Genomic DNA, 23,974 nt, shown 5'->3' on the forward strand with positions numbered 1-23,974 from the left:
GAGACAGCCTGGTCCCTTCACCTGATGAAGGCCACTTGTGTTGTGGCCGAAACGTCGTGATTTTTGTTGTTTTATTTTTTACCTACGTGACTTTACTGAATAGAACGAAAGAGAATAGCAGGCATAGCTAGTCAATATAAAAAAAAATTAGGAGTAAAAAATGTCCACAAAGGAGGAGACATTATACTGAGAAGAGCAGATAGCCAAGGACCGAGCCACGTGGAACACCATATAATTGGGACTTCTGAACAGAAGGCAGTCCTTGCTTGCAAAAATAGGGCTCACTTTTAGAGGGGAAGCAGAAGCAATGGGGAAGTGTGAGAGATGCCTGCGTAGCCATGCGATTCAATAGGATGGAGTGGTGTGTGGTATCCAAAGCAGCCCAAAAGTCAAGAACTAGAAGCAGCTTCCATAATTTAAGAGAGGTGGTCATTCACCCTCAATAGGGAAACAGTTTCAACGAAATGGCCTTGGTGGAATCCAGATTGTACCAAGTCATGGAGACCAAGGCAGCTGATGGGTTTGCTGCCATGGCCAAACATATTGGGCTTGACACTTGAAAGAGAGCTTCATAGCTCATTATATTCTTCCAGCTCAAATAAAATGCCTGTGTCTGAAGAGGTGAGAGAAAATCACCATGTTTTAGTCATTTGCAAGGAAAGGGAGGTGTAGGATAGGACAGAAATTCAGGAATGTTGGGGTACAGTGTGGATGCAATGTTTTGATACTGACACACATTTCCATTATCCATCCATCCTTTCCTCCAAATTTCTGATCCCTTGTACATACCCTGCTATGGAATGGAATATGAATGTCCTCCTCCTGAGAGGGATGTTGTTATGCAAGAGTGGTGCAGTTTGCGAATATCAAATGACAGTTCATATCAGTTCAAAGCAATTCCTTCGCTTAAACTTGCCAGAGACATGCGAATGGTTACGTGAAGTTTAGCATCACTCACGAGAAGCTGCTCCAGGGATGGCTTTACCCGCAGTTGTGCTCAGATCGACACCCATCACGTTGAGCTGCTGCTCATGCTGTGATATCCACTGACCCAAGAGAGGGATCTCGGATCTCAGTGGCACCAGCACATCTTTAAGGAATCTCATGCACACTTCTTCTCCATTGTTGAGCACCAGGTCAACCAGGTCCCGTGTTCGTGCCATGGGGTTATTCTCGCTTTTGAGGGACGCATATACACTGTCCAGGACTATCCCTGTTTGATAGGAATAGTCAAGCACTTCTGAAGACTTCGCCTGGAGGTATTTCTGCAGATTCACTTTGTTGGTTTTAATGCTCTCACATGCAGAAACTTTTGATGCCATCACGACAAATGCATCGAGTCACCTGAAGAAAATGAAAACAAACCATGTGTCACCTGTAAGCATAGTCGTGTAATTTTAGACAGGTACGGGAAAGAATAATAATTATAAAAATAAAATGTTGCTACTAAAATCTGAGAGGTCTCGGTTAGGTACAATTGTGACTTTAGGTATTTGATTGTGAATACATTGAGTTATTTAAATTGTAATGAAAGCTTAAAAATTGTCATTGGAATATATAGAAATACATACAATTGCATCGAAACACTTTAGGCATCTCAAAACACTCTTCAGTGCAAGCATTTGAACATTCACATGAACACAACACTACGATAAAGAAAAGTAAACCTAATTCAAAACACCACACAGGTTTAACAGATTAAGCAGCTGCGTGACACCACGTGCTCACTGCCTCGACCATCGTGATGCCACGCAGACGGCAAATTGCGTTGTAATGTGCAATGATCGGGATAGCGTCACCTCTAGTTGAGTGACGATTAGAGGGTGGGAGCCAGGTTTGATCTTGGGTAGTCCCTATGTAGTGGGCACTCCCATGCTCTCAATGTATGGGTAGAGGGTGCTCTGAGGTTGTCTAGCAGTGGTATGACGTCACATACCGCGCTCCCAGCAGCGGCTGGCGGGGCCATTTGTGAGGGGGCCGGGGGAGCCGACGGAGGGAGCCGATGGAGCCAGGAGGCCGACGGGGCGGGGGAGCCGGGGGGGGGGGCGACGGAACCGGGGGGAGGGGGGGGCGACAGCGCGGGCAGAGGGAGCCGACACTGACTTTCTCATACATCATACACTGACTCATTCACACCATGCACTGACTCACTCACACATCATGCACTGACTCACTCACACATCATGCACTGACTCGCTCACACATCATGCACTGACTCGCTCATCATGCGCTTACTCACTCACACATCATACACTCGAACAACCACTGACCCATTCACTCATCATACACAGGTTCACTCATCGTGTGCTGGCTCACTCGCACATCATACACTCACTCTGCCGCTGACTCGCTCACACATCATACACTGACTCACTCATCATGCGCTGACTAACACATCGTGCGCTGGCTCACACATCATGTACTCACTCAACCTAATACTGACTCGATCATCATACGCTGACTCGCACATCATACGTTGACTCGCACATCATACACTCACTCACGCTGCTGCTGACTCACTCACACATCATACACTGGGAGTGTCGTGCTGCCAGCTATGGCTGCAGGTTTTGTCGTACATGTTATGTTTATCGTTTGTTAATTTTAAAATCACAGTTCCTATGATTACTGCTGTTACATTGTTTTTGTAGCTTTATTTTGGTCTGGTTGTGGTTTAATAGTTTTCTGCAATGTAGATTCATATTTTGTTTGTTGCGGTTGCACCCGACTTAAGAGCCGCATGGCTCACAGGGCTATACCTAATAAATTAAACTTGAATACGCTTCACAGAAATGAGTAAACATGACCTTTTGTGGAGGTAGTGTGTTTGTGTGGGGAAGCCAAAACTTAAAGTACACACATGAGGCAGCGTCAATGTTACTGTAATGTTCATTATGTTAAATAAATCACTTATACAGGACAGCAGTGGTCCAGGTGTCTGTGCAATCACCTTCCTATGCCTTTGAATCTCCACTTGCACCGTCTCTTAGGAATCCTTCAAAATGAGCGGCATGTTACATCATCATCAGCAGCCATTGTCTCTCTACCGCTGAATGAACGCCTCCCTATATTTGTTTAACGTGAGAAATTAATGAAAAAAATTATTAATTTTACATTTTTTATTAGTATCAATAATAACGAAGCATCTGGTCAGTGAGTATACACCACGTGCATTTACAACAGCATGCAGAGCATGAGACTATAACGAGTTTTGTACATCATGTTTGTAAACCCAAGTAATCCATTCTTTAGTATGAGATATTTATACATTTAACTCTTTGTGTATTGAGCTGTGTGTATTGCATCGCTGCAAACTAAATATCTATACTGTACATATACAGGCCGGTCTGACTTAACCAGCGTTCTTTCTACAAGAATGTGCTATAACAAGCAATATTAATTTATCCCTGGGGTGTCACTATATACGTATGATTTTATGAGTAGTCAAATAGTACGAGGAGATAATGCAATAGGGAGAAGGGGGTGAGGGCGTGGGCTCAGTCGCTTTTTCTCTCATACAGCACACATCTCCACAGGAAATGAAAAAAATAACACCTGGAAAATGGACATACATTGATGTTTACGCCCAAGGCGCAACAACTCTATTGGTTTCACTATCGTGCAGCTCCACGCTACACACAGCAGACGCGTGCTCCCTACAGAGGATAAACTGTCGAGCGTCTTCTACGCCGACAGAACGAGCTTCAACACAAACATCCCCCATGTAGCTCCACAGACTGGTGGGTCAAGTGCTGTTAGTGAGCCCCTTTGAAGACCCGCACGCAAAGTGGGGTAGAAATGGCCAGCACCACACCCGGCCACGTTTGTCTCATAGGTTATACTGATTACCCATTGTACCAGGCACTCATTTAATGCAGACACAACCTAGAGGACCCAAAACCGGTGTAGATATCACGTGCTATTGATAACTGTGGCTGAGTTTGTTGTGCAGCATGGCTCGCCACAAACACACATAGGCGATGTACACAAACATACAAGATACAAATGAGAAAAATCTCCCATATCGTTTTTTACATTATTGGGATTAGTTCTGCTAGCGAGCACCTAAGAAGGCCAGTACGGCACATGAAGGGGTGGGTACATAAACACAATAACAATAAAAGCCATTCGCCACTCAAAATTGGTGACGTCAACAAAGTGTTTGTGCCAGGCTAAGTGCACATTGAGGTCATGTGGACTGTCGAAGGCTCATGGGCAGGAGGTTACAGGATAGATAAAGGTGTCATGGGTTGAGTGACAGGGATGACTGGCAGATCTACCACCTGTGCTCCCTACTGTTCCACCTTGCTGCATTTTACTCATTCTGCACTCCGCTCGTTGTTGTGAGCATCACTCCTCCGCCCTCCGTTATTGCTGGAGGATGACATCCTTCACAAAACTCCTCCAGAGACGCTGATCTTGAAACCACTGGTCGAGCTGTTGGCAAGCCCAAACAGCTCCACCATCCTTCTGTTACACAGCAGTCAAACTCTTGCCTATAGCGATAAGCCCCTTATATCTGGACAAACAGAAGCTGTTTGGGTACACAGTGACTGGGCATTTGGGCTACATGACTCAGCCAATGCTGCCTCACCTGCCTTAGTATCTCACTGATGGGCATTTGTCCAGATCATTCAAGGATCTAAGCTGCTCACATAATCTAGTTTGTTAAGCCCACGGTGGATCGTAGACAACTTGAATATGCAAAACCAGTGTGGATGTTCCTTTAAAAGGGATCCAAATTTCTCAAATGTAGAGAAGGGAGGGGATATCTGGCTGAGAAGACCCAGAGCTTTACATGGAGCGACAGGCAATGCAGCATTCACAGTGTGTTACGCAGCTGAGATAATTATGTTCAACCGATTCGGAGCATGACCTCTGCTGCCAAACTGGAGCTAGTCACATGCACCCTTTCCAGGTATGGAAAATTGTTCTGCTCTGTCCAAAAATGCCCCACTGCTCATGGGGAGTGGAGGGATGGGAGAATACGATGACACAGAATACCCAGGCAGGTGCTTTGTTTTATGTGGGGATGAACGTAAACCCCATTTCTTAGTAGTACTCTCGAAGTTCAACAAAAGCTTCTCCAGCTCATACAGGATATAATTCTTATAGTGGGGATGGTTGTAATGTGGAGGTGGGCAGTGGTAATGCACGCTCCTGTCGAATGAGGAACCAACAGTTTGGGACAATTTCAAGGTTATGTAAACAACGCCGCCAAGACCTGCCCAACAACTTGTTGCAATATTGGAAATGAATGAATTAGTGATTAAACGTGGTGTTAATTGAAAAAAGAACGTAAAAACTGCTACAAGGGCCTAAGAAGGCAATGCAAAACTCAGATCTGGCATGAACAGAGGGGGCCTGATGGAAAAGCTGCAGCAGTTGAATAATAACTCTCAGTCAAATAAAGGATGACTTTGCAAACTTCAGTCAGCTCAGGGGATATTTCCTGCGCAATTACAAATGCCAGTGGCAAGCTCCTCAGCAGTTGAAGGCAGAAACTAGCATGCTAGAAGTAATTATGCTCCCAAATGCAGAATCGCTCGTCATATCCCTTTGAAGAGCTCATGCAAGCCACAGCAACCAAAGACCCTACACCTTCTGCATTGAGCCATTTGAGTATAAAGTGAGAGGTACCCTAAGAAAAATGAAAGAAATCACTAGTACCCAACACTTGCAATATCAGAGCAGAAATGCTGACACCCAGAGGCTCAACTATCATCACATGGGTGAGTAAGATATTTTAACACACGTGGAGGGCAGGCTTGAAACCAGCTTTCAATGATGCAGCCTCTTTGGTTGGACTGCAGGCAGTCTTACTCATGCCGTGTCAGTCATAGAAGTTGTTGGACCATACTTATATTTGCCTCAAGCAAGTCTTGACGAACAAAGTGGGGTATAATCTGCTGAGTAGTGTAGTGGAGGCTGTGAAATGAGAAATAATCAATTAGAGTGCCTTTAAAAAGAGCCTCTGTCAGGTGATGTGCACATCAATGAGATACAATCATCATTGGGAACAAGGAGGTGTACATTCAGCCTACATTTCTAAAGAGAGAACATACAGTGATGATCACAGGAGAAATCTGTGGATAGTAAGTGACAGGCCCAAATAATTGCATCAAAATAAAAGGGAATGAGCGACCTCCGAATGAGTAAAGGTTGATTAGAAGTTCCAACAGGAAGCCTTGGTTGCTGGGCGGAGAATGAGTGAAGGGGAGTAAAGCGAGATGGTAGGGACGATATAGGAGAACATTGGGAGGGGAATGAGATGATGGGAGAGGCAAGCAGGAGCATGTCCATGGTGGAACTTGAAGACAGCAAAGGGGATATTGTGCTTGATGCAGAAATTAATCGGATACCAGTGGAGGGATCAAAACGAACACAGCTTTACCAATTAAAAAACAGGCAACAGAAACAAACATGAGAACATTATTACCAAAGACAAGACTGTCACACTATATAAAGTCCCACTCATTTCATGGATCGTTATTAAACAAAGGTGTCGCTTTAATCGACATTGTGAACTCGGGATGTTACGGGACAATGAGTCCCATAGGCAACGCCACGGGCTGAAGGGCACAGTGGGGGCTATCACTCCCTCGACTGACTGTGCGCGAGTAACAGACTTCAGCCTCTATTGACGATCTCTGTGAACAGGGAGGTGAAAGCCAATAGAGTTCATGTCAACAAAAAAACCGTGACCTTTAAAGAGACAATGCTCCTGTTAAAATACGATTACAGTACATTACCGTTTTTACATGCTTCAGAGGACTATGCCCATTTTAGAAGCAGCGTTGCTTTTGTGTTACTGATGGAGATAGTAAAAAAAGCATGTGGCAAGATGAGACGTTCATTCGAATCCGTGTTCTCAATGTCCTAGCCCCTTGGCATAGCCCCTAGGCTCGAGCACAAGACACTGATACTATTTTACTCAACACCCACCTCTATAACCCCCCTAATCGCTCCCCCTCAATCCCACTATCTCCCCCTCCCCCCATCGCGATGTTATTTATCTTCCAAAAAAACTTCTTCGATAACACCGCTTTGAAATGAAATGCATATAGTAAGAGACGATTCAGGCAATGGCCCTTTTGTCACAGCACTTCAGTCTCCTCGACTTGTGACATCGGCACCACCCATGAGGAGGCCGCATTTGTTGCACTCCAAGATGGCTTGGTGAACACCCCTCCCCTCCACTACCCCGACTTTTCCTTGCCGTTTGTCCTTGATACAGATGCTAGTAACACTGGCATTGGAGCTGTTCTGTCTCAAGTTGTCAATGGCGTCGAGAGTGTTATTGCATAAGGAAGCAGAGTGCTGTCTCCGGCTGAACAGCGGTACTGTGTCACACGCTGATAACTGTTAGCTATCGTGTTTTTCTTGCAAAAGTATCTTCCATATTTGTATGGGAGAGACTTTGAGGTGCGCTCGGACCACGCGGCGCTGCAGTACGCGCTGCAGGTTGACCAGCCATCTGGCGAACTTTCACGCTGGTTGGAGGTCCTCCAGGACTACTCTTTTCAGGTTACCTATCGCAAAGGCTCCCATCACACGAACGCGGATGCCCTGTCGCGATTACCCATGAACGAGAGTTGCGCAAGTTTTTCGGGCTCTGGTCACTGTAAGCCGCGCAACGAACACTCGCCCTCTACCCTTACGGCATCGGCCGAGGTTGTAACATCTGAGGGGGCTGGGGATCCAGTGGCACGTGATGCTGTCATTGGATTGGACCACGAAGAATGGGGGCGCCTCCAGGTTGAGGACGCTTCCCTGCTTAAATTGCGATGCCGTGTCAGAGAGACTGATGGGGGCGAGGATCGATGGGGTGTCGCCTCTTTCATTCTCAGAGGCGGATTGCTCATGCATTGGGGCGGAGAGATGCGATGTTCTAACATTGTTGTGCCCACCGCCCTGTGGAGTAAGGTCATTTGGGCGGTGCACGAGCGTCTGTTGCACTTGGGTGTGCATAAACTAGCATTGGCCACACGTAAGTCGGATTTCTTCTGGCCTGGCATGGCTGAGGATGCTGCTAATTTGTTGAAGGGGTGTGTGCAGTGCACGCGGTAGAAGCCGCTCGTGGGAATAAATATTTTCTGGTGGGAGTCGAGTATTTCTCATGATGGCCTGTGGCCTGGCCGCTTCCCAAACAGTTGGCGGCAAAGATCACTGAGGCATTCCTCAATGGCTACGTAATTGTAGTGGCATGGTTGAACATGATCGCCACTAATCATAGCTGGCAGTACTAGCTTGTGTCAGTAGGGAGCAGAGGGGAGGCTGAACCTGCGGGATTAATGATGACGGGCCGTTGGCCAAGGCAATCCCTGGGGGAGCATCGTGACCAACGGTCGGGACCCCAGATCCCGGGAAGGGGGCTGGGGAGATGATGTCATTCTCCAGACCCTCGGAGACGGTCCTAGAAGGAAGGCGTGGCCAGGGGCGGAGTGAGCCAGGAGCCTATATATAAGTCAGGTCCCTGAGCGGTCCCAGCAGTTGTTGTCCGGCCGAAGACTAAAGAGCATCCTGGAGCCCTGAAGAGAAGAGCCCAATGGGCAGAGCAGAACCCCTGGCTAGGGTCGGCTCGAGCTTGTACCAGTGAAAGCTCCAGCTGATAACCAGTGAAGACTCAAGGGAAGACTCAAGCCCCAGCAGTATAGATGCCGTGATAGCGTGATAGCCAGTGAGAGGCAAGCTAGTCTGGAGGGACTACCTCCATAGAGTATCGGGTGAAAGGGGCCATTACCCCATTGTGTAATAACCTGTTAATGTTATAATAAATGTGTTGCCTCAGAGTAAGCTTCCTCCAGTTTATTACCCACTACATTATGGACAAGAGTGCTCCCGAACGTCTTCTGAACAATCAGGGCAAAACATTTTCTTCAAAATTATTGCAAGAGGTGTGCGTTAGTTGTGAACCAAGAAAGTACGCATGTCACCGCACAATCCGCAGACGGATGGTATGGTTGAGGTGGCTGCACAGGACTCTGACCTCCATGTTGAGTCATCAGGTCAGCGAGAACACGACCCCCTGATTCATGTTCAGTTACAAGCCGCACCCAACAAGGCAAAATCTTAAATCTCTGACTCTGTGTGCTGTACCCTTCAAAAGCTTTCCGAAGTGCGGGAGACTTCCAGGGTAAATTCTGATTCGTGCCGATTGGCCAATGAATGGCTGAGAGGCTTCCGTACTTCAAAAGATGAGTAGGCACCTGGGTACAGAGCTTGGTTGCACTGTCCACAGGTACCGGTGGGTACATCGCCCAATTTGCTCAAACCCTGGAGAGGGCTGGTTGATGTGATTTGGGTCATTCGACCGCAGTGTGTCCAGATCCGCTTGGAGCGGCGGAGTTGGTTTGTACACTCCTCTTGCCCTAAGCCCTTTATTGCTCCCTGTGAGTTTGTTCCATCTCCACACTGTGGGCGCCGAGGGACAGATGTGTCCGGCGAGCTGGCATGTGTGCCCGTTGAGGTTGGTCCTCAGCGGAGTCGTGTGCTTCCTCCCTCAGGTGCCGCACGCCTGATGTCCCCCGAGCCGCCACCTGCGCTGTCTTCACTTTATTCAGGAGAGGAGAACCCGTCGACCCGGCCTACTGCTCTTCGTGAGGAGCCGGATTCGACTGGACAGTTGCATATTCCCCCTGGGCCCTCCAGGGAGAGTGAGCCCACCTCCACTGGAGGCCCAGCCACGAGGACTCGCTCAAAAACTCTTCGGATTTTGTGACACCCATGCACACACACTCCCACACCATCAGTTGCTTGTCACACTCAGTAGGCCATATCGGTTATTGGCTGAACCTAGCCTTTGTTGTGCTTATGGGTATTGTTACACGGTGAGGATGGGAGTTGTTGGTGATGGAGGGGATTCCGTGCATTCGCGTTTTATATTTTCGCGTGTTGTTCTGTACATTTGTAGCTAATGTATATATTGTATAGGTGGGCTTGGGTATTTATATGCTATTTGTTATTGTTAATTATTGAGGCACACATAGCGTTTAGTCACTTTTACTCGCTTTTTATCACCTTATTCACTTAAGCAACCATTGGAAAGATGTTCTAAATCATACCAAACATTAAACTAATTTTCAATGGTATTTATCTAAATAGTGATATACCAAACTTTCATAGAAGCTTATTTCACTTCACACCTACATTTGTAAACTTCCCCCCCGCCCCGTGCCGGTCCTCTACGTTCCACTTCACACCCCCTCCCCCCCTCCGTGCCGGTCCTCTTGTGCGTTACGGTCATTTTATGCTAATTCCTTTGTCAAAGTATTTTGTTTCCTCCCACACAGCTTAAAAGGACGCGACCTGGGCTGGACTGTCTTCACTCCAACGCTGTCCTCATGACAGTACGGTCCCCTTCACCTGATAAAGGCCACTTGTGTTGTGGCCGAAACGTCATGATTTTTGTTGTTTTATTTTTTCCCTACGTGACTTTACCGAATAGAACCAAAGAGTATGGATCCTTGCAGTCACGAAAGCTTCAAATCTAGAACTTATTCACTTGGTTAGTTTTAAGGGGGAGTTGACAGCCAGGACGGCTGAATGCTACGAATGGGGGGGGGGGGTAATGTAGTGACATCGGGAATGCCACTGTGTAGTGCCGGCCTGAGAGGCATGGCGTGCGATGTAATTACATCACCGACACCCCATATATGTGGGTGTAGTACCAGCCCTAGTGGGGCTTGGTGAGCGCTGAGTCATGGCGCTGAGTGGCACCACGCGTAGCGTGCAGTGCTGTTCTCTATAGGAGGGGTGTGAAAGTGTCAGCCATGAATGAGGTTAATGTGGGCCATTGCACTCTGGTTGAACCTGGAAGGTACATGACGGGTAAAGTCTACACAGGGGCCCCAAGTTGGGGCTAGTGGGTAGTCACGTGTCAGGGCGAGATCTTGCAATAGGAATCGGGAAGGTAGTCGTGGCCAAGGGCGGAGCCGGCCACGACTGGTGAGCATATAAACCGGGTCCCCAGAGGGACCGGGGTTCAGCTTTGCTGTTGTCTTCTGAAAGATCTACATTCAACGTCCGTGAAGAGTCACCAACACATGGGCAGGACTCAAGCTGGAGTCCTGCTCGTTGTAGCTATCCCAGAGTGTTAGCGCAGATAGCCTGGTGGTCCACCACCATAGGTTGTTATCTGGTAAAAGGGAAGTTACCCCTTCGTGTTGGTATAAATAAATTTGTTGCCTCCAAAGAGTATGTCTGCGACTCAATTGAACCGACTACATAATGGTGCAAAGGTCAGTAAAGTGACCGAGGCCACCAAGGGCTGTACCAGTATACCACATCAGACTAACAAGGGGCTCAGTGGTGGCAACAAGTTATCCCCTTCGCCTGGAATGCAGGAGGTCGTGGGTTCGATTCCTACCCCAACGCCTGGATATTTGGAGTTTGCATATTCTCCCCGTGGTGGCGTGGGTTTTTCTCTGGATCCTCGCAGTTTTTTTTCCCTCCACATTTAGAAATATGCGTTTACAGTATTTGGCTGCTACAAATTTCCACGTGATAAGCCACTTCGTTGAGCTATGATTTGTGGCCAGGTTGCTTTTGAAAAACAGCTATATAGCTCAGTGGACCTTACTTGGTACAATAAAATAAAAATCTGCCGATTCCTGGAGTTATACTATAGGAAGGCCTGGGTACCCAAGGGACCAGGTTACAGCATCTGTCAGTTCAATGAAAAATCTAATAGCTTATTGGACTTTGCCTGGTTCATAAAATAGTTTTTTAGTGTTTAACCTCACGTGACAAACAATAAATCCAACAAACACACCCAGTGCTGAAATGCACTGAAAAACAGTAAATGTACCAGAATGAAGCAGTACACATCTTGTCAAGTTGTATTTATGCAACAAAGATAACTGAAGAAAAATAACCAAATCCACAATTAGATGTGGATGTGATAATAAAGTAAAGCCCTTCTGGATAATGGGCACCCTATGCCCTGTTGGTAGTGTTGATTTTTTTACCATATTTCACCACGCTGACTAGTGCGGGTTGGTGAAGCGAGGGGGGCAGAACTGATTCATTTGTCACTCGCCTCTGGATTTAGTCCATGGGTGTGTAGTGATGTGCGCTAAGCACTGTGCAATTGGACGACCCCACATGCCCTGGGCACCCTTTCGCATGAGATATTCAAACTCAATCTATTTTGCAGGTGAAATATTTCTGAAATAAAAATGCAATGAAGGAAAAACAGAGAAACTGCCATGACACGGTGCACAGGTGTGAATTAATATATTATAATAATCAGTCACACGACTGACCATACAAGGCAAGCACACCATCGTGGTGCTCGCTTCATCCACCCAACAACACATTTCAGCGCAATTGTTTCCCAGCGCCTATCTCGTGACTCGGTATGGGAATCGCTGCGGCGGTGTCCGCTCGTGCAGCTCCATGCGACCCACAGCAGACGCGCGCTCCCTATAGAGGATCCACGGTCGCGCGTCGTCTACGCCTACAGCACGAGCTCCGACACAAACATCCCCCATGGAGCTCCACAGACTGGTGGGGCAAGTGCTGTTATTGAGCTCCTATGAAGGCCGGCATAGTACACGAAATGGTAAGTGGTCAGAACCACGCCGGACCGCCTTTGTCTCCCCAATGTGTGATGTTTACACACCGCCCCAGATACTAATTTGCGTTACACACACATTTACGTCCCTACCCCCCACCGCACACACACTCACACACTACACCGTCTTCCACACACACACATTTAAGCACCAATCAAAAATCCCCCGTGTATCCTACACAGGTGGTTTATATTCTGGACCACACCACCCACCGTCCCCCATGCACCACGAACTCCCCACACTCACCCACGCTGTGAAGTGTCGAGTCGCCCCGCGTCTCTCGCCCCTGACGCGGCCCAGCTCCCCGTGTAGCCTCCTCTGCCATGCTCTCAGCCTCTGGCCCTGCCGCAGCAGAAAGGAGAGGGGTGGAGGGGTGACGGGAGGAGTGAAAGGAGCGTTGAGGGGAGGGTTGGGGGTGGGGTGGGTGGGGTGGGTGGGATGGGTGGGGTGGGTGGGGTGAGTGGGGTGGGTGGGGTGGGGTGGGTGGGGTGGGGTGGGTGGGGTGGGTGGGGTGGGTGGGGTGGGGTGGGTGGGGTGGGGATGGGTGGGGATGGGTGGGGATGGGTGGGGTGGGTGGGTGGGTGGGGTGCCCTTTGCTTTCTTCGGCCCCTCCCCCCACCTCTACTACTTATTTTAAGCCTCTGTCTGTTCATTCCTCCGGCCCCCTTTTTCTTGCTTCTCTGTCCGTCTTTCCTCTTCTTACCTCTTGTGTCCCTGTATATGTATTTCTGCTATATTATACCTCATATTTGTTCACTCTGTCTATGCTGGTATGTTCAACCCAGAGGATGAACATGAAATTTAGCATTCTTCTGAAATTCGTGGTCTGCCAGGCAAGTGTCTAACTGTGTCGTTGGCCGACTGGTATTGCATCACGTAAATTTTTCTTAGGTTTTTTGAATTCTCGTCTCTCATCTTGTTGTTGTATTTACCTCCGTGCAGTTTAACGCTCTCTATGTGTTGCGTTGATGTCACCCTATGTGCTATTTGTTTTTACACCTGATGAAGATCGCTTGTGTTGTGGTCGAAACGTCGTGCTTGATTTATTTTAATATAATTTTATGGTATTTCTACATACGTGACTTTACCGAAAAAACCAATGAGTTAATCAATGGTTCTCTGTGTGTGTGAGTCTATGTGTCTCCATGTGAGTGAGCCTATGGCTCTGTGTCAGTGAGACTTTGGCTCTCTGTGTGAGTGCTCTCTCTCAGTGAGTCTATGGCTCTCTGTGGGAGTAAGTGGGTCTCTAAGGTCACAACCATCTTGCTCCCTGCCCAGTGCGTCCACCTGGTTGAGCTGCAGAAGTCTATTGTCCACCACTCCAGACCGCACAGATATCCGACGTCCACCTCCAGCAGACACCAGCAGATTCTTAAACCTGGTGGTGGAAGGACACGAGAGGGGTAATAGTCAACCACCATTACCACCATCAATACCACCATTACAACCACCAAAATCACCGCTATCGTTAACACCACCATCAATATCACTACCTCCACCACAACGATCACAATCAAAATTACAATGACAATACTCTTTGGTTCTTTCGGTAAAGTCACGTAGGTAGAAAAGATAATAGATCATGACGTTTCGATCGCAACACAAGCAACCATCATCAGGTGAAAAAATATAGCGAGAAAGCTGCTGAAACACGAAGTTATATTGGCTTGAGATAAACTCAGCCCAAGGGTAAGTGGGCGGGGCTAGAGGTAGAATTTGCATGTAAATACCACATCGTGGAAAAGGAAAGAGAGACACAGACACCGAGAGACATCCACACACAGAGAGAGGCACACACAAAGAGACACACGAGAGATGCATATAGAGAAAAACACACCGGCAGAGAGAGACACCCACACAGACAGATGCAGAGAGAGATAGACACAGAATTACATAATTGCCCATGAATTACTATGGTGTGACAATGCCAATTACCAATGTCAAAGGGAACATCAATGAATGGTAAATGTGGGTTAATATCCCCAGCAGAGCATGTAGACTACATTAAAAATTAAAATAATCAGGCAATATAATATCACATATGGGTTCAGTTTAAAGTTTACTTATGAAAAATAATCCTGAAATAATTGTGCACCATAGATAATCTTAATGGTCAAGTTACATAAACATCACGGAATCACTTAAGCTGACCATTTAAAGACATTAATTCCAAGATGTTGAGCAAAGGAAATTGTTTGGAAGTTCATCTCACACCAAGTACATGTTACTATAAATCTAAATCTGCATAGTTCTCAATCAGCAAAGTCGCAAACATGTTTTACCACAAGCAAGGAGTTCGGTGTAAAGCTGTTAAGCAAATTAACCACTGCACACGGTTTTAAAGTTCTCTGCCTCAAAGACAGCACTCTACCAAGTGTCACGACGCAGCTGCACACGCCACATGATAATAGGCGGAGTGAGTGAATCTAAGTAGACACTGACCCTGTCAAAGGGGATCCATGTCTAGAGTATTTGTGGCTGGTGCTACACATTTCTATGTGATTAGCCATTTCGCTGATCTATCATTTGTGGAAAGGTCGCTTCTGAAAAACAGCCACATAGCTCAGTGGGTCTCACCTGGTAAAATAAAAAGTTTATAGAGTTCGTTCTGCCTCAACGCGTGTTTTCATAACGCCATTTGGATATAGCACGATAGATGTATTAGGGAACACGTTTTATAACGCGGATGCTAAGTGGTTGAGTCAACAGAACCACGTCGCGCGAGTAGGAATGTGCGGTTGTTCGGCTGCCTGGGCACAGCGTCACACGAGGCATTGGGATGCTGCTGGATGCTTCCTGATGCTCCCCACGCGCCTCAAGTCTTTGTTCAGCCGACACACGCATCTCACGCTGTTATCACGGACTGTGCTTTACCCTGTATTAGTCATTGTAACGAGGGAGTTTACACAACGCGGTGTTCTTCAGCAGCGCAACTGCCGCGTTATAGAACACTGCAGTAAATATTGTCGCGGTGTGGAAGGAGCAATGAACGTCATCTTGTGGCATGGAAAGGCATCGCAGCCCTAGCGAGCAGCCAGAGACAAAGCCTGCACGCACGGCAAAGTTGTGATTGACCCGGGGACTATTAGCAAGTGACACGTATGGACTAATAGTTACTCTAAATGACGATGTTGACGTTGGTTATAACGTGCTACAAATATGCTAAACGCACATCGCATTAGCTCTGACTAATAGCGTACGTTTTTTAAAAGTTATAATCGTTTACAATGGTTAATTTGTATATCATGCCAAGTGAGTAATTTGCGTGTGGACCCTGACAGCGGCACTCAATGTCCAACTCTTGCGAATGCTCTCAGGGGATCTTTACCGTGCGCTGCGTTCACTCACTCAGCCCCAATCTCCCTGTCGTGAACTCACCACTCACCCACTCACTCACCTCACCCTTCAACTCACTCACCCTCCTCACCTATTAATTCTCCTCATTAACTCACTCACCCTGCAATCCACTCCCTCACCCCCCCTCCATCACCCGGCACTCACCGCCTGTCCGTGACCACCTCTCCCGTGCCTACAACCACAAACACCACCACCACCTCTCCCGTGCCTACAACCACAAACACCACCACCACCTCTCCCGTGCCTACAACCACAAACACCACCACCACCTCTCCCGTGCCTACAACCACAAACACCACCACCACCTCTCCCGTGCCTACAACCACAAACACCACCTCTCCCGTGCCTACAACCACAAACACCACCACCACCTCTCCCGTGCCTACAACCACAAACACCACCACCACCACCTCCTGCTGCTGCTGTCGCGGTCTCCGCGTGGCGCCGCGGGCCCAGGGGGAGGCCTCGCGGCCCAAGAGCGGCGCCACGGCTTCCCCCCTCCCGCTCCTGGCCCCTCCCCCTCGTCCCTCCTGGCCCCTCCCCCTCTTCCCTCCTGGTTCCTCCCCCTCGTCCCTCCTGGCCCCTCCCCCTCGTCCCTCCTGGCCCCTCCCCCTCGTCCCTCCTCCTCCTCCCGCTCGCGACGTGGAGTGAACTCAGCCCCGCCCCCCCCGCCCCCCCCTGCGCGGCCCCGCCGCACATTGCAAGAATGGCGGGAAGCGGTCGCGGGGCCTACCACGCGCCGCCTCTCGCGTGATTGGCTCGCTTCGCGTCACGTGGGGAAGGCGGAAGAAGAGTATGGGGGAGGAGCTGCGCGGTTAGGGGCGGGGCCGTGGAGTCACGTGGTGGGCAATGATTGCCAATAAGTGGGCAGGGATGGCTGTACGTCACATCCGGTGATATAGGACACGCCCCTTCGTGACGTGCCTCACACTTCCTTCCGTCCCGCGTGCCGTCAACACGAGCTGAGCATGGCGCTGCTGACCGTTGGCGTTCTGTTAGCCCTGCTTGGGATGGAGATCTTAATTTATCTTCGTTTTACGCTTTCCATCTCAGACTTTTACCGCGAGACCACGACGCTGCAAACGGAGAGGATGGGCCTGCAGAATGTGGAGCTCTGTCAGAAGAACAAGACCATGGAAGTGGAGAAAGATGGTAAGCTACCATTTTCTTTGGTTCTTTCGGTAAAGTCACGTAGAATGAGAATAAAATAATAAATTGATAAAATAAAATAATAATATTCTCACGACGTTTCGGCCACAATACAAGCAGCCTTCATCAGGTGAAGGGGACGAGACTGTCTGGAGGACAGCGCTGGAGTGAGAAAGCCACGCTGAGATCGCGATCTTTAAGCTGTGTGAGAAGAAACAAAGCGCCTTGACAGAGGAATTAACATATAATTTAGCATTGAAATGTCTGAGTGATTAGCTTGTGACTGTTCACAGAAAAGGCTATGTTAAGTTAAAGCATACACATCCGCAAAGGCACCCCTTGACAAAGGAATTAGCATAGAATGTAGCATTGAAATAGCTGAGTGATTAGCTCGTAACTGGTCACAGAAATAGCTATGTTAAAGTCAGAGCATATACATTCACCGAGGCACCTAGTACACATCAAACATGAGAATTTAGCATTGAAATAACTAGGCGAATTTAGCATTGAAATAACTGAGTGATTAGCTTGTGACTGGTCACAGAAATGGCTATGTTGAAGTTAAGGCCTACACATCTGAGCTATTCACAGTAACTGGGTATACAATACAATATATAATGAATACTATATAGTGAACCAATAAATATTACAAAAATATAAATTACCTCAATGTTATCAATAAACTCTATATTCTCCAATCAGCTAAGCTACCAACAATAAGTTGTTATATATCACAATGCTATATGGCGAAAAATGGGTGGATTCTTACCCTCAACTTTAGCAACACGGATAGCTACGGGTCCCGTTCAGACAGACGAGTTAATCGATGGTCGGAACAGAGGAGGGGGAGAGAGACAGCTGCGAGGCGCTGTTATACTCCATGTTGTAAACCATACCATTAACCACGGTTAAGCTATCCGTGTTGCTAAAGTTGAGGGTAAGAATCCACCCATTTTTCGCCATATAGCATTGTGATATATAACGACTTATTGTTGGTAGCTTAGCTGATTGGAGAATATAGAGTTTATTGATAACATTGAGGTAATTTATATTTTAGTATTTTTTATTGGTTCATGATATAGTATTCATTATATATTGTATTGTATACCCAGTTACTGTGAATAGCTCAGATGTGTAGGCCTTAACTTCAACATAGCCATTTCTGTGACCAGTCACAAGCTAATCACTCAGTTATTTCAATGCTAAATTCGCCTAGTTATTTCAATGCTAAATTCTCCTGTTTGATTTGTACTAGGTGCCTCGGTGAATGTATATGCTCTGACTTTAACATAGCTATTTCTGTGACCAGTTACAAGCTAATCATTCAGCTATTTCAATGCTAAATTCTATGCTAATTCCTTTGTCAAGGAGTGCCTCTGCGGATGTGTATACTTTAACTTAGCTATTTCATTGCTAAATTCTATGCTAATTCCTTTGTCAAGGGGTGCCTTTGCGGATGTGTATGCTTTAACTTTAATATAGCCTTTTCTGTGACCAGTCACAAGCTAATCACTCAGCCATTTCAATGCTAAATTAAATGCTAATTCCTTTGTCAAGGCGCTTTGTTTCTTCTCACACAGCTTAAAGGTCGTGATCTCAGCGTGGCTTTCTCACTCCAGCGCTGTCCTCCAGACAGTCTCGTCCCCTTAACCTGATGAGGGCCGCTTGTGTTGTGGCCGAAACGTCGTGAGAATATTATTGTGTTATTTTATTTTATCAATTTATTATTTTATTCTCATTCTACGTGACTTTACCGAAAGAACCAAAGAAGATGAATCCTTGCAGTCACGAAAACTTTAAATCGAAATTTAAGCTACCATTCTTAGATGTTCTGTTTGAGAGGAGACCTAATGGCTCATTGGGGCATTCTGTCTACAGGAAACCCACCCACACAGATTCCTACTTGAAACCTGATTCCCACCACCACCCAGCCCAAAATAATTCTCTCATCAAAACTTCATACCATAGGGCTCATTGCATTTCGGACCAACACCACCTGACCAGTGAATTAAAACATGTACACCTGGCCCTCAAAAGGAATGGTTACTCTGACCGTACCATCCGCCAAGCTGTTTCTCCCTCCATACAGAAACAACCACTTGATACTCCGGCCAAAACCATCACACTACCATATATAGCAGGCGTTACTAAAAAGATTTCCAAAATTCTAAACAAACACAAGATCCAGGTCCGGTTCAATACATTACACAAAATTCGTGATCTGATCCCATCCGTGAAGGATGGCATTCCTGACTTACAGTACCCCGGGGTTTACAAATTGAGTTGTACCTGCGGTGATTGCTATATCGGGGAGACAAAGCGACATGTCTCTGACCGAATTAGCGAGCACAAATCAGATTTGAAACACAGCAAAACGAATTCTTTGCTGATCACTGTTACAACGCTGTGGGTGATCACGATATAATTTTCTCCGATACCAAGGTTCTTTGCAAACCCACGGGTTTTTATCAGAGATTTGTTCACGAGGCAATTCAGATCTACAAACACAGACACAATTTCAACCGAGAAGTTGGTTTCAAATTAAGCAACCATTGGAAAGATGTTCTAAATCGAACTAAACATAAACTAATTTCTGTGGTACAGTATATTTTTCAAGTAGTGGTACCCCAAACTTTCGCAGCTCTCAGCTCCCCCCCCCTCCCGCTCCTGGCCCCTCGTCCCTCCTGGCCCCTCCCCCTCGTCCCTCCTGGCCCCTCCCCCTCGTCCCTCCTCCCGACTTGCGACGTGGAGTGAACTCGCCCCCGCCCCCCGCGCCCCACCCTGAGCGGCCCCGCCGCCCATTGCAAGAATGGCGGGAAGCGGACGCGGGGCCGACCGCGCGCCGCCTCTCGCGTGATTGGCTCGCTTCGCATCACGTGGGGAAGGCGGAAGAAGAGTATGGGGGAGGAGCTGTGTGGTTAGGGGCAGGGCCGTGGAGTCATGTGGTGGGCAATGATTGACAATAAGTGGGCAGGGATGGCTGTTACGTCATAGTGTACGTCACATCCGGTAATGACGTCACGATAAATAACACGCCCCTTCGTGACGTGTCTCACACTTGCTTCTGTCCCGCGTGCCGTCAACTCGAACTGAGCATGGTGCTGCTGATCGTTGGCGTTCTGGTCTTGGCCATGCTTGGGATGGGGATCTTCATATATCTTCTTTTTACGCTTTCCATTTCAGACTTTGACCATGAGACCACGACGCTGTCTACGGAGAGGATGGGCCTGCAGAATGTGGAGCTCTGTCAGAAGAGCAAGATGCTCCGTCTGGAGCTACAGCATCAGCTGGAGGAGTTCATGGAGAACCGAGAGACTCTCCAGAGAGAGATCAGGAGCCTGGTTCAACAGCTTAAAGAGCGCCAGTTGGAGCTGGAGCCCACGAGAGTGCCTTGCAGGGAGAGCAAGTCTCTGCATGCGGATTTTCTCCGAGACTGCAATGCAGCACAGCGGCAAATGTCGCTGCGCTGTGAAAACGAAGATCTCCGGAGGTCGCTGCACGCCCACCTGAGGAAGTTGAACTTTCTGAATCCGCAGAGAGGGCAGGAACAGTTTAGGCTGCGCGGGAAGCTGGTGCGTCACGAGGACATGTGGCATGGGGAAAAGAGGCTGCAAGAAGAGAACCTGCATCTCCGTAGCCAGCTGAAAGAGCTAATATGGACCGTGTCTCAAATGTACAATGATGCCACCACCACCGACGCCACTTCCACCGCCGCTGCCACAGCTTCCACCACCGCAACCGTTTCCACCACCACTTCTGCCACCACTACCAAGCCCAAGAAGATGAAGAGATTTAGCCATTGGTTCCGAAAATTGCTGAAGCGCAAGTCGGCCATTTAAAAATATTGGGGAAATTGTGAAAATGACACCACCCTAATTAAAACATTACTCAGAAAGACAAACATACCCCATAGAACATCAACAAAGTCATATATGCTACAAAATATCGTACATTTGCATGCAACACTCTAATAAATACTGTATTGTGAGCAAAACATAAAGTTACTTAAATGGAAAAAAAATCTGTTATTGTCACTTACCTTTAGTCCGGATGCCGGTCTGCTTGTCGGGAGGGGGCGTAATGAGTCCCTGCACACACGGGGGCGGTGGGAGGGGGGTGAACGTCCATACACACACACAACAGCGACAATCATCCGCTGTATAGCCTTACCAGAATGTTGGGGCAAGCGCCTATGAAGCTCTGAATGGCACACGGGGTGAATGGCCAGCACCCCGCCCGGCTGCCTCTCTTTATCTCTCCATACACGAGACTCACAGGCGTACATGCGTCCGTGCACACACGCACAACAACAACGCAACAACCGTCGTTAACCCCTAAGTGGCGGTGACATCACCACAGCACTTGTGCCATGCTCGGTGCATTTTGAGGCCATGTGAAGTGTCGAAGGCTGGCTGGCAGGAGGTCATGTAATAGACGCAGGTGCCATGGATTGACTTAGGAAGATGATGGGCAGATGCAACAGCCGTGCTCCCCACTGTGCCAACTTTATTTGTGTCAGTTGTTTGGCGCTCTGCTCGTTGTTTTGAGGCTCGCTCCTCTGCCCTATGCTGTTGCTGGAGGGCAACTGCCTCCACCTCCCCAGCAGCGCCTTTCATGAACCTCCTCCACAGAAGCCGATCGTGACACTGCTGATACCAGTCATCAATAAGTCCAATCAGCTCCACATCCTTCTGCACCACATCAGTCCAACTCTTCTCTACCCCGTACCACGCCCATTTAGCACCATCTATCCAGCCAAATTGAAGCTGCTTGGGGATGCCGTGACTGCATACGGACTGCATGACACAATCAACGCAGCCTCGCTTGCTGGAGGAGCCCACAGATGGGCATTTGTCCAGATATTCTAGGAATCTGTGAGCTTACAAAGTCCAGTCTGGTTAAACCCTGAATAGATCGTGGGCAAGCTAACCTTAATGTTCCTTTCGAGAGAGATAAGGGAGGGTATAACTGTGGCCGAGAAGACATGAAGATTTTTATGGAGTGACATGCCAGGTAGCTTCCACACTGTTGAGCAGCTGATGAAAATATAATGCAGCTCGAATTATTTTAAATGAGACCTCGGCTCCCAAAACGGACTTGATCATCAGCACACTGCCCACTCCACTCTCTCCTCAGGTGCCCCAAATACATGAGGAATTGAGGAAGGGAGCATTTTTATGATGGAAAATACCCAGGGAGGTGATTTGTTTTCGTGGGGCTGATGGTAACGGCCCATATTTTAGTAGCATGCTTCATGTTTAGCTGTAGTGTCTCCAACTTCTCCTTAGAGTGGGCAGTAATCACCAGATCATCCGCATTCATAATATGGTTTAACAATAGAGAGCCATACCATGACCGGCTCAGGCATCGATCAGCCTCCCATTATATCTATGCCAGAAATTCTACTGGTACATCCATGGAAATCGTCTCAAATTATGTAGTCAAAGAAAATGTTAAGTCGTGTAGGGGGCAGAGGACATCCATGTCGCACATTACTCACACATTCTATCATCCCTTAGCTCCATTACGTCGATTTTTCATGAGACAGCAGTTGTCTTTCTATTTATATATGCTTTATCGAAAGAAGAAAATAGTATGTTTGCTTTAATTACTGTAACTCTGTGTTTTATTTAGCTTTGGTGATTTGGGTGATCCAGGTCTCTCTTGCAAATGAGACTCATCCTGGTCGCTTTAGTTCTCGCCTTGTTCAACTCAATAAACTGGTACTCACTCCATTATGAACTCACCCACTTCCTTAAATCTATGACTCACGTAAATACTCCCTCTCTCTCCTCATGAGTCATATATTTACCTGATCACACAATCACCCGATCATTCACTGTGTCAACCTCACGCACTTTTTCATGCTCTCAAGAATGACCCACCCATTCTATCACTACATTAATCATCATCCCCTTCCCTCATTGACCCACTGGTAAAATTAAAATACTCGACAGCAACAACACGTGAGATTATACTCAGGCTTACACTCACATGTGTAAAGAAGCTCCTTTGCAGGTTCCATTTGATAGATGATTTATTTCACGATGACGTATTTACAACGCAAGAGTACGACTCACACGAACCTTCCCCCGTACAGTAACCTGTACCTGTTTCAACCCATCTCCACTGCCCCCACTATAAACTTTGCCATCCAAGAGAAGTGAAGTAGAAGACAATAGAGTCTGCTGAGAGAATCTACTGGGGAAAACTGCTGGAAGTTACCAGGGCGTGGCCGTGCGGGTATATAAGGGGGAGCGTGGCCCACAAATGGGGTGATGCCTTGGGGACTGAAGAACAACTGCAGGTGGACGACATCGGGGCCGACTGTTGGAAATCAACATGGTGGAAACCATCAAGAAAGACTGTTCGAGATTAATCTACTCTATTAGAAACCACCGGGACTGCAGATAGTCATAGCCTTGTGCAACGTGTGAGTTGCACTCTCACCTTGTAAATATGTTATCGTCGGGAATAAATCATCTAGAAAATGAAACCTGCGAAGGAGCTTCTTTACACATGTAAGAATGCAGGACGTGCTTTATCAGCAGGCCGTTGTTTTTGTCTACAACAGACCTACACTCAAAAAAATGATAATTGGTAGTTGTTGGTCCAAAGAATGTAATTATGTTTAAATTAAATAATGCTCTAACGTTTGTGCATTAAAATTAAAACAGTTGTGTTGACAAAATTAGAAAAAGTGATATTTCCCATTTACACAGCTCACTTGTGTTAAATGAATGACATTCAGTTGTGTTGCTTCTGCAGTACCGCACTTTGGTCAGCAGGTGGAGCGATATCTGCGCATGCGCAGATGGAAAGCACATCCAACGATCAACTTTGATCCTTCAGCTCACTCAAATTCCCTCATCGCCATTTTGTGCATTCAA

General features: G+C 47.4%; 1 protein-coding gene and 1 long non-coding RNA gene across 3 annotated transcripts; one reads left to right on the top strand and one right to left on the bottom strand.

Moving 5' to 3' along the window:
* Positions 1 to 341: 341 nt before the first annotated feature.
* On the bottom strand, positions 342 to 16,432 carry LOC142908453 (uncharacterized). Of its 2 annotated transcripts, none has more exons than XR_012931788.1 (4): positions 16,346 to 16,432; positions 13,866 to 13,956; positions 12,825 to 12,920; positions 342 to 1,344 (listed from the first exon to the last, which is right to left on the bottom strand). It is a non-coding gene; the product is annotated as an uncharacterized LOC142908453 (long non-coding RNA). The 2 variants fall into 2 exon arrangements; XR_012931789.1 differs by lacking the exon at positions 342 to 1,344 and adding an exon at positions 2,867 to 2,995.
* Positions 16,433 to 16,854: 422 nt separating this feature from the next.
* LOC142908454 (uncharacterized) lies at positions 16,855 to 22,819 on the top strand. The gene is made up of 2 exons (XM_076059163.1): positions 16,855 to 17,087; positions 20,268 to 22,819. Exons 1-2 carry the CDS (start codon positions 16,904 to 16,906, stop codon positions 20,921 to 20,923), a joined length of 840 nt encoding a protein of 279 aa, XP_075915278.1. The 5' UTR covers positions 16,855 to 16,903; the 3' UTR covers positions 20,924 to 22,819.
* The last annotated feature ends 1,155 nt before the right edge of the window (positions 22,820 to 23,974 follow it).

This window comes from Petromyzon marinus (genome assembly GCF_048934315.1).
Source record: "Petromyzon marinus isolate PM22_M1 ecotype Great Lakes invasive population chromosome 84 unlocalized genomic scaffold, UKy_Petmar_22M1.pri1.0 chr84_unloc.4, whole genome shotgun sequence".
Classification (NCBI taxonomy): Eukaryota; Metazoa; Chordata; class Hyperoartia; order Petromyzontiformes; family Petromyzontidae; genus Petromyzon; species Petromyzon marinus.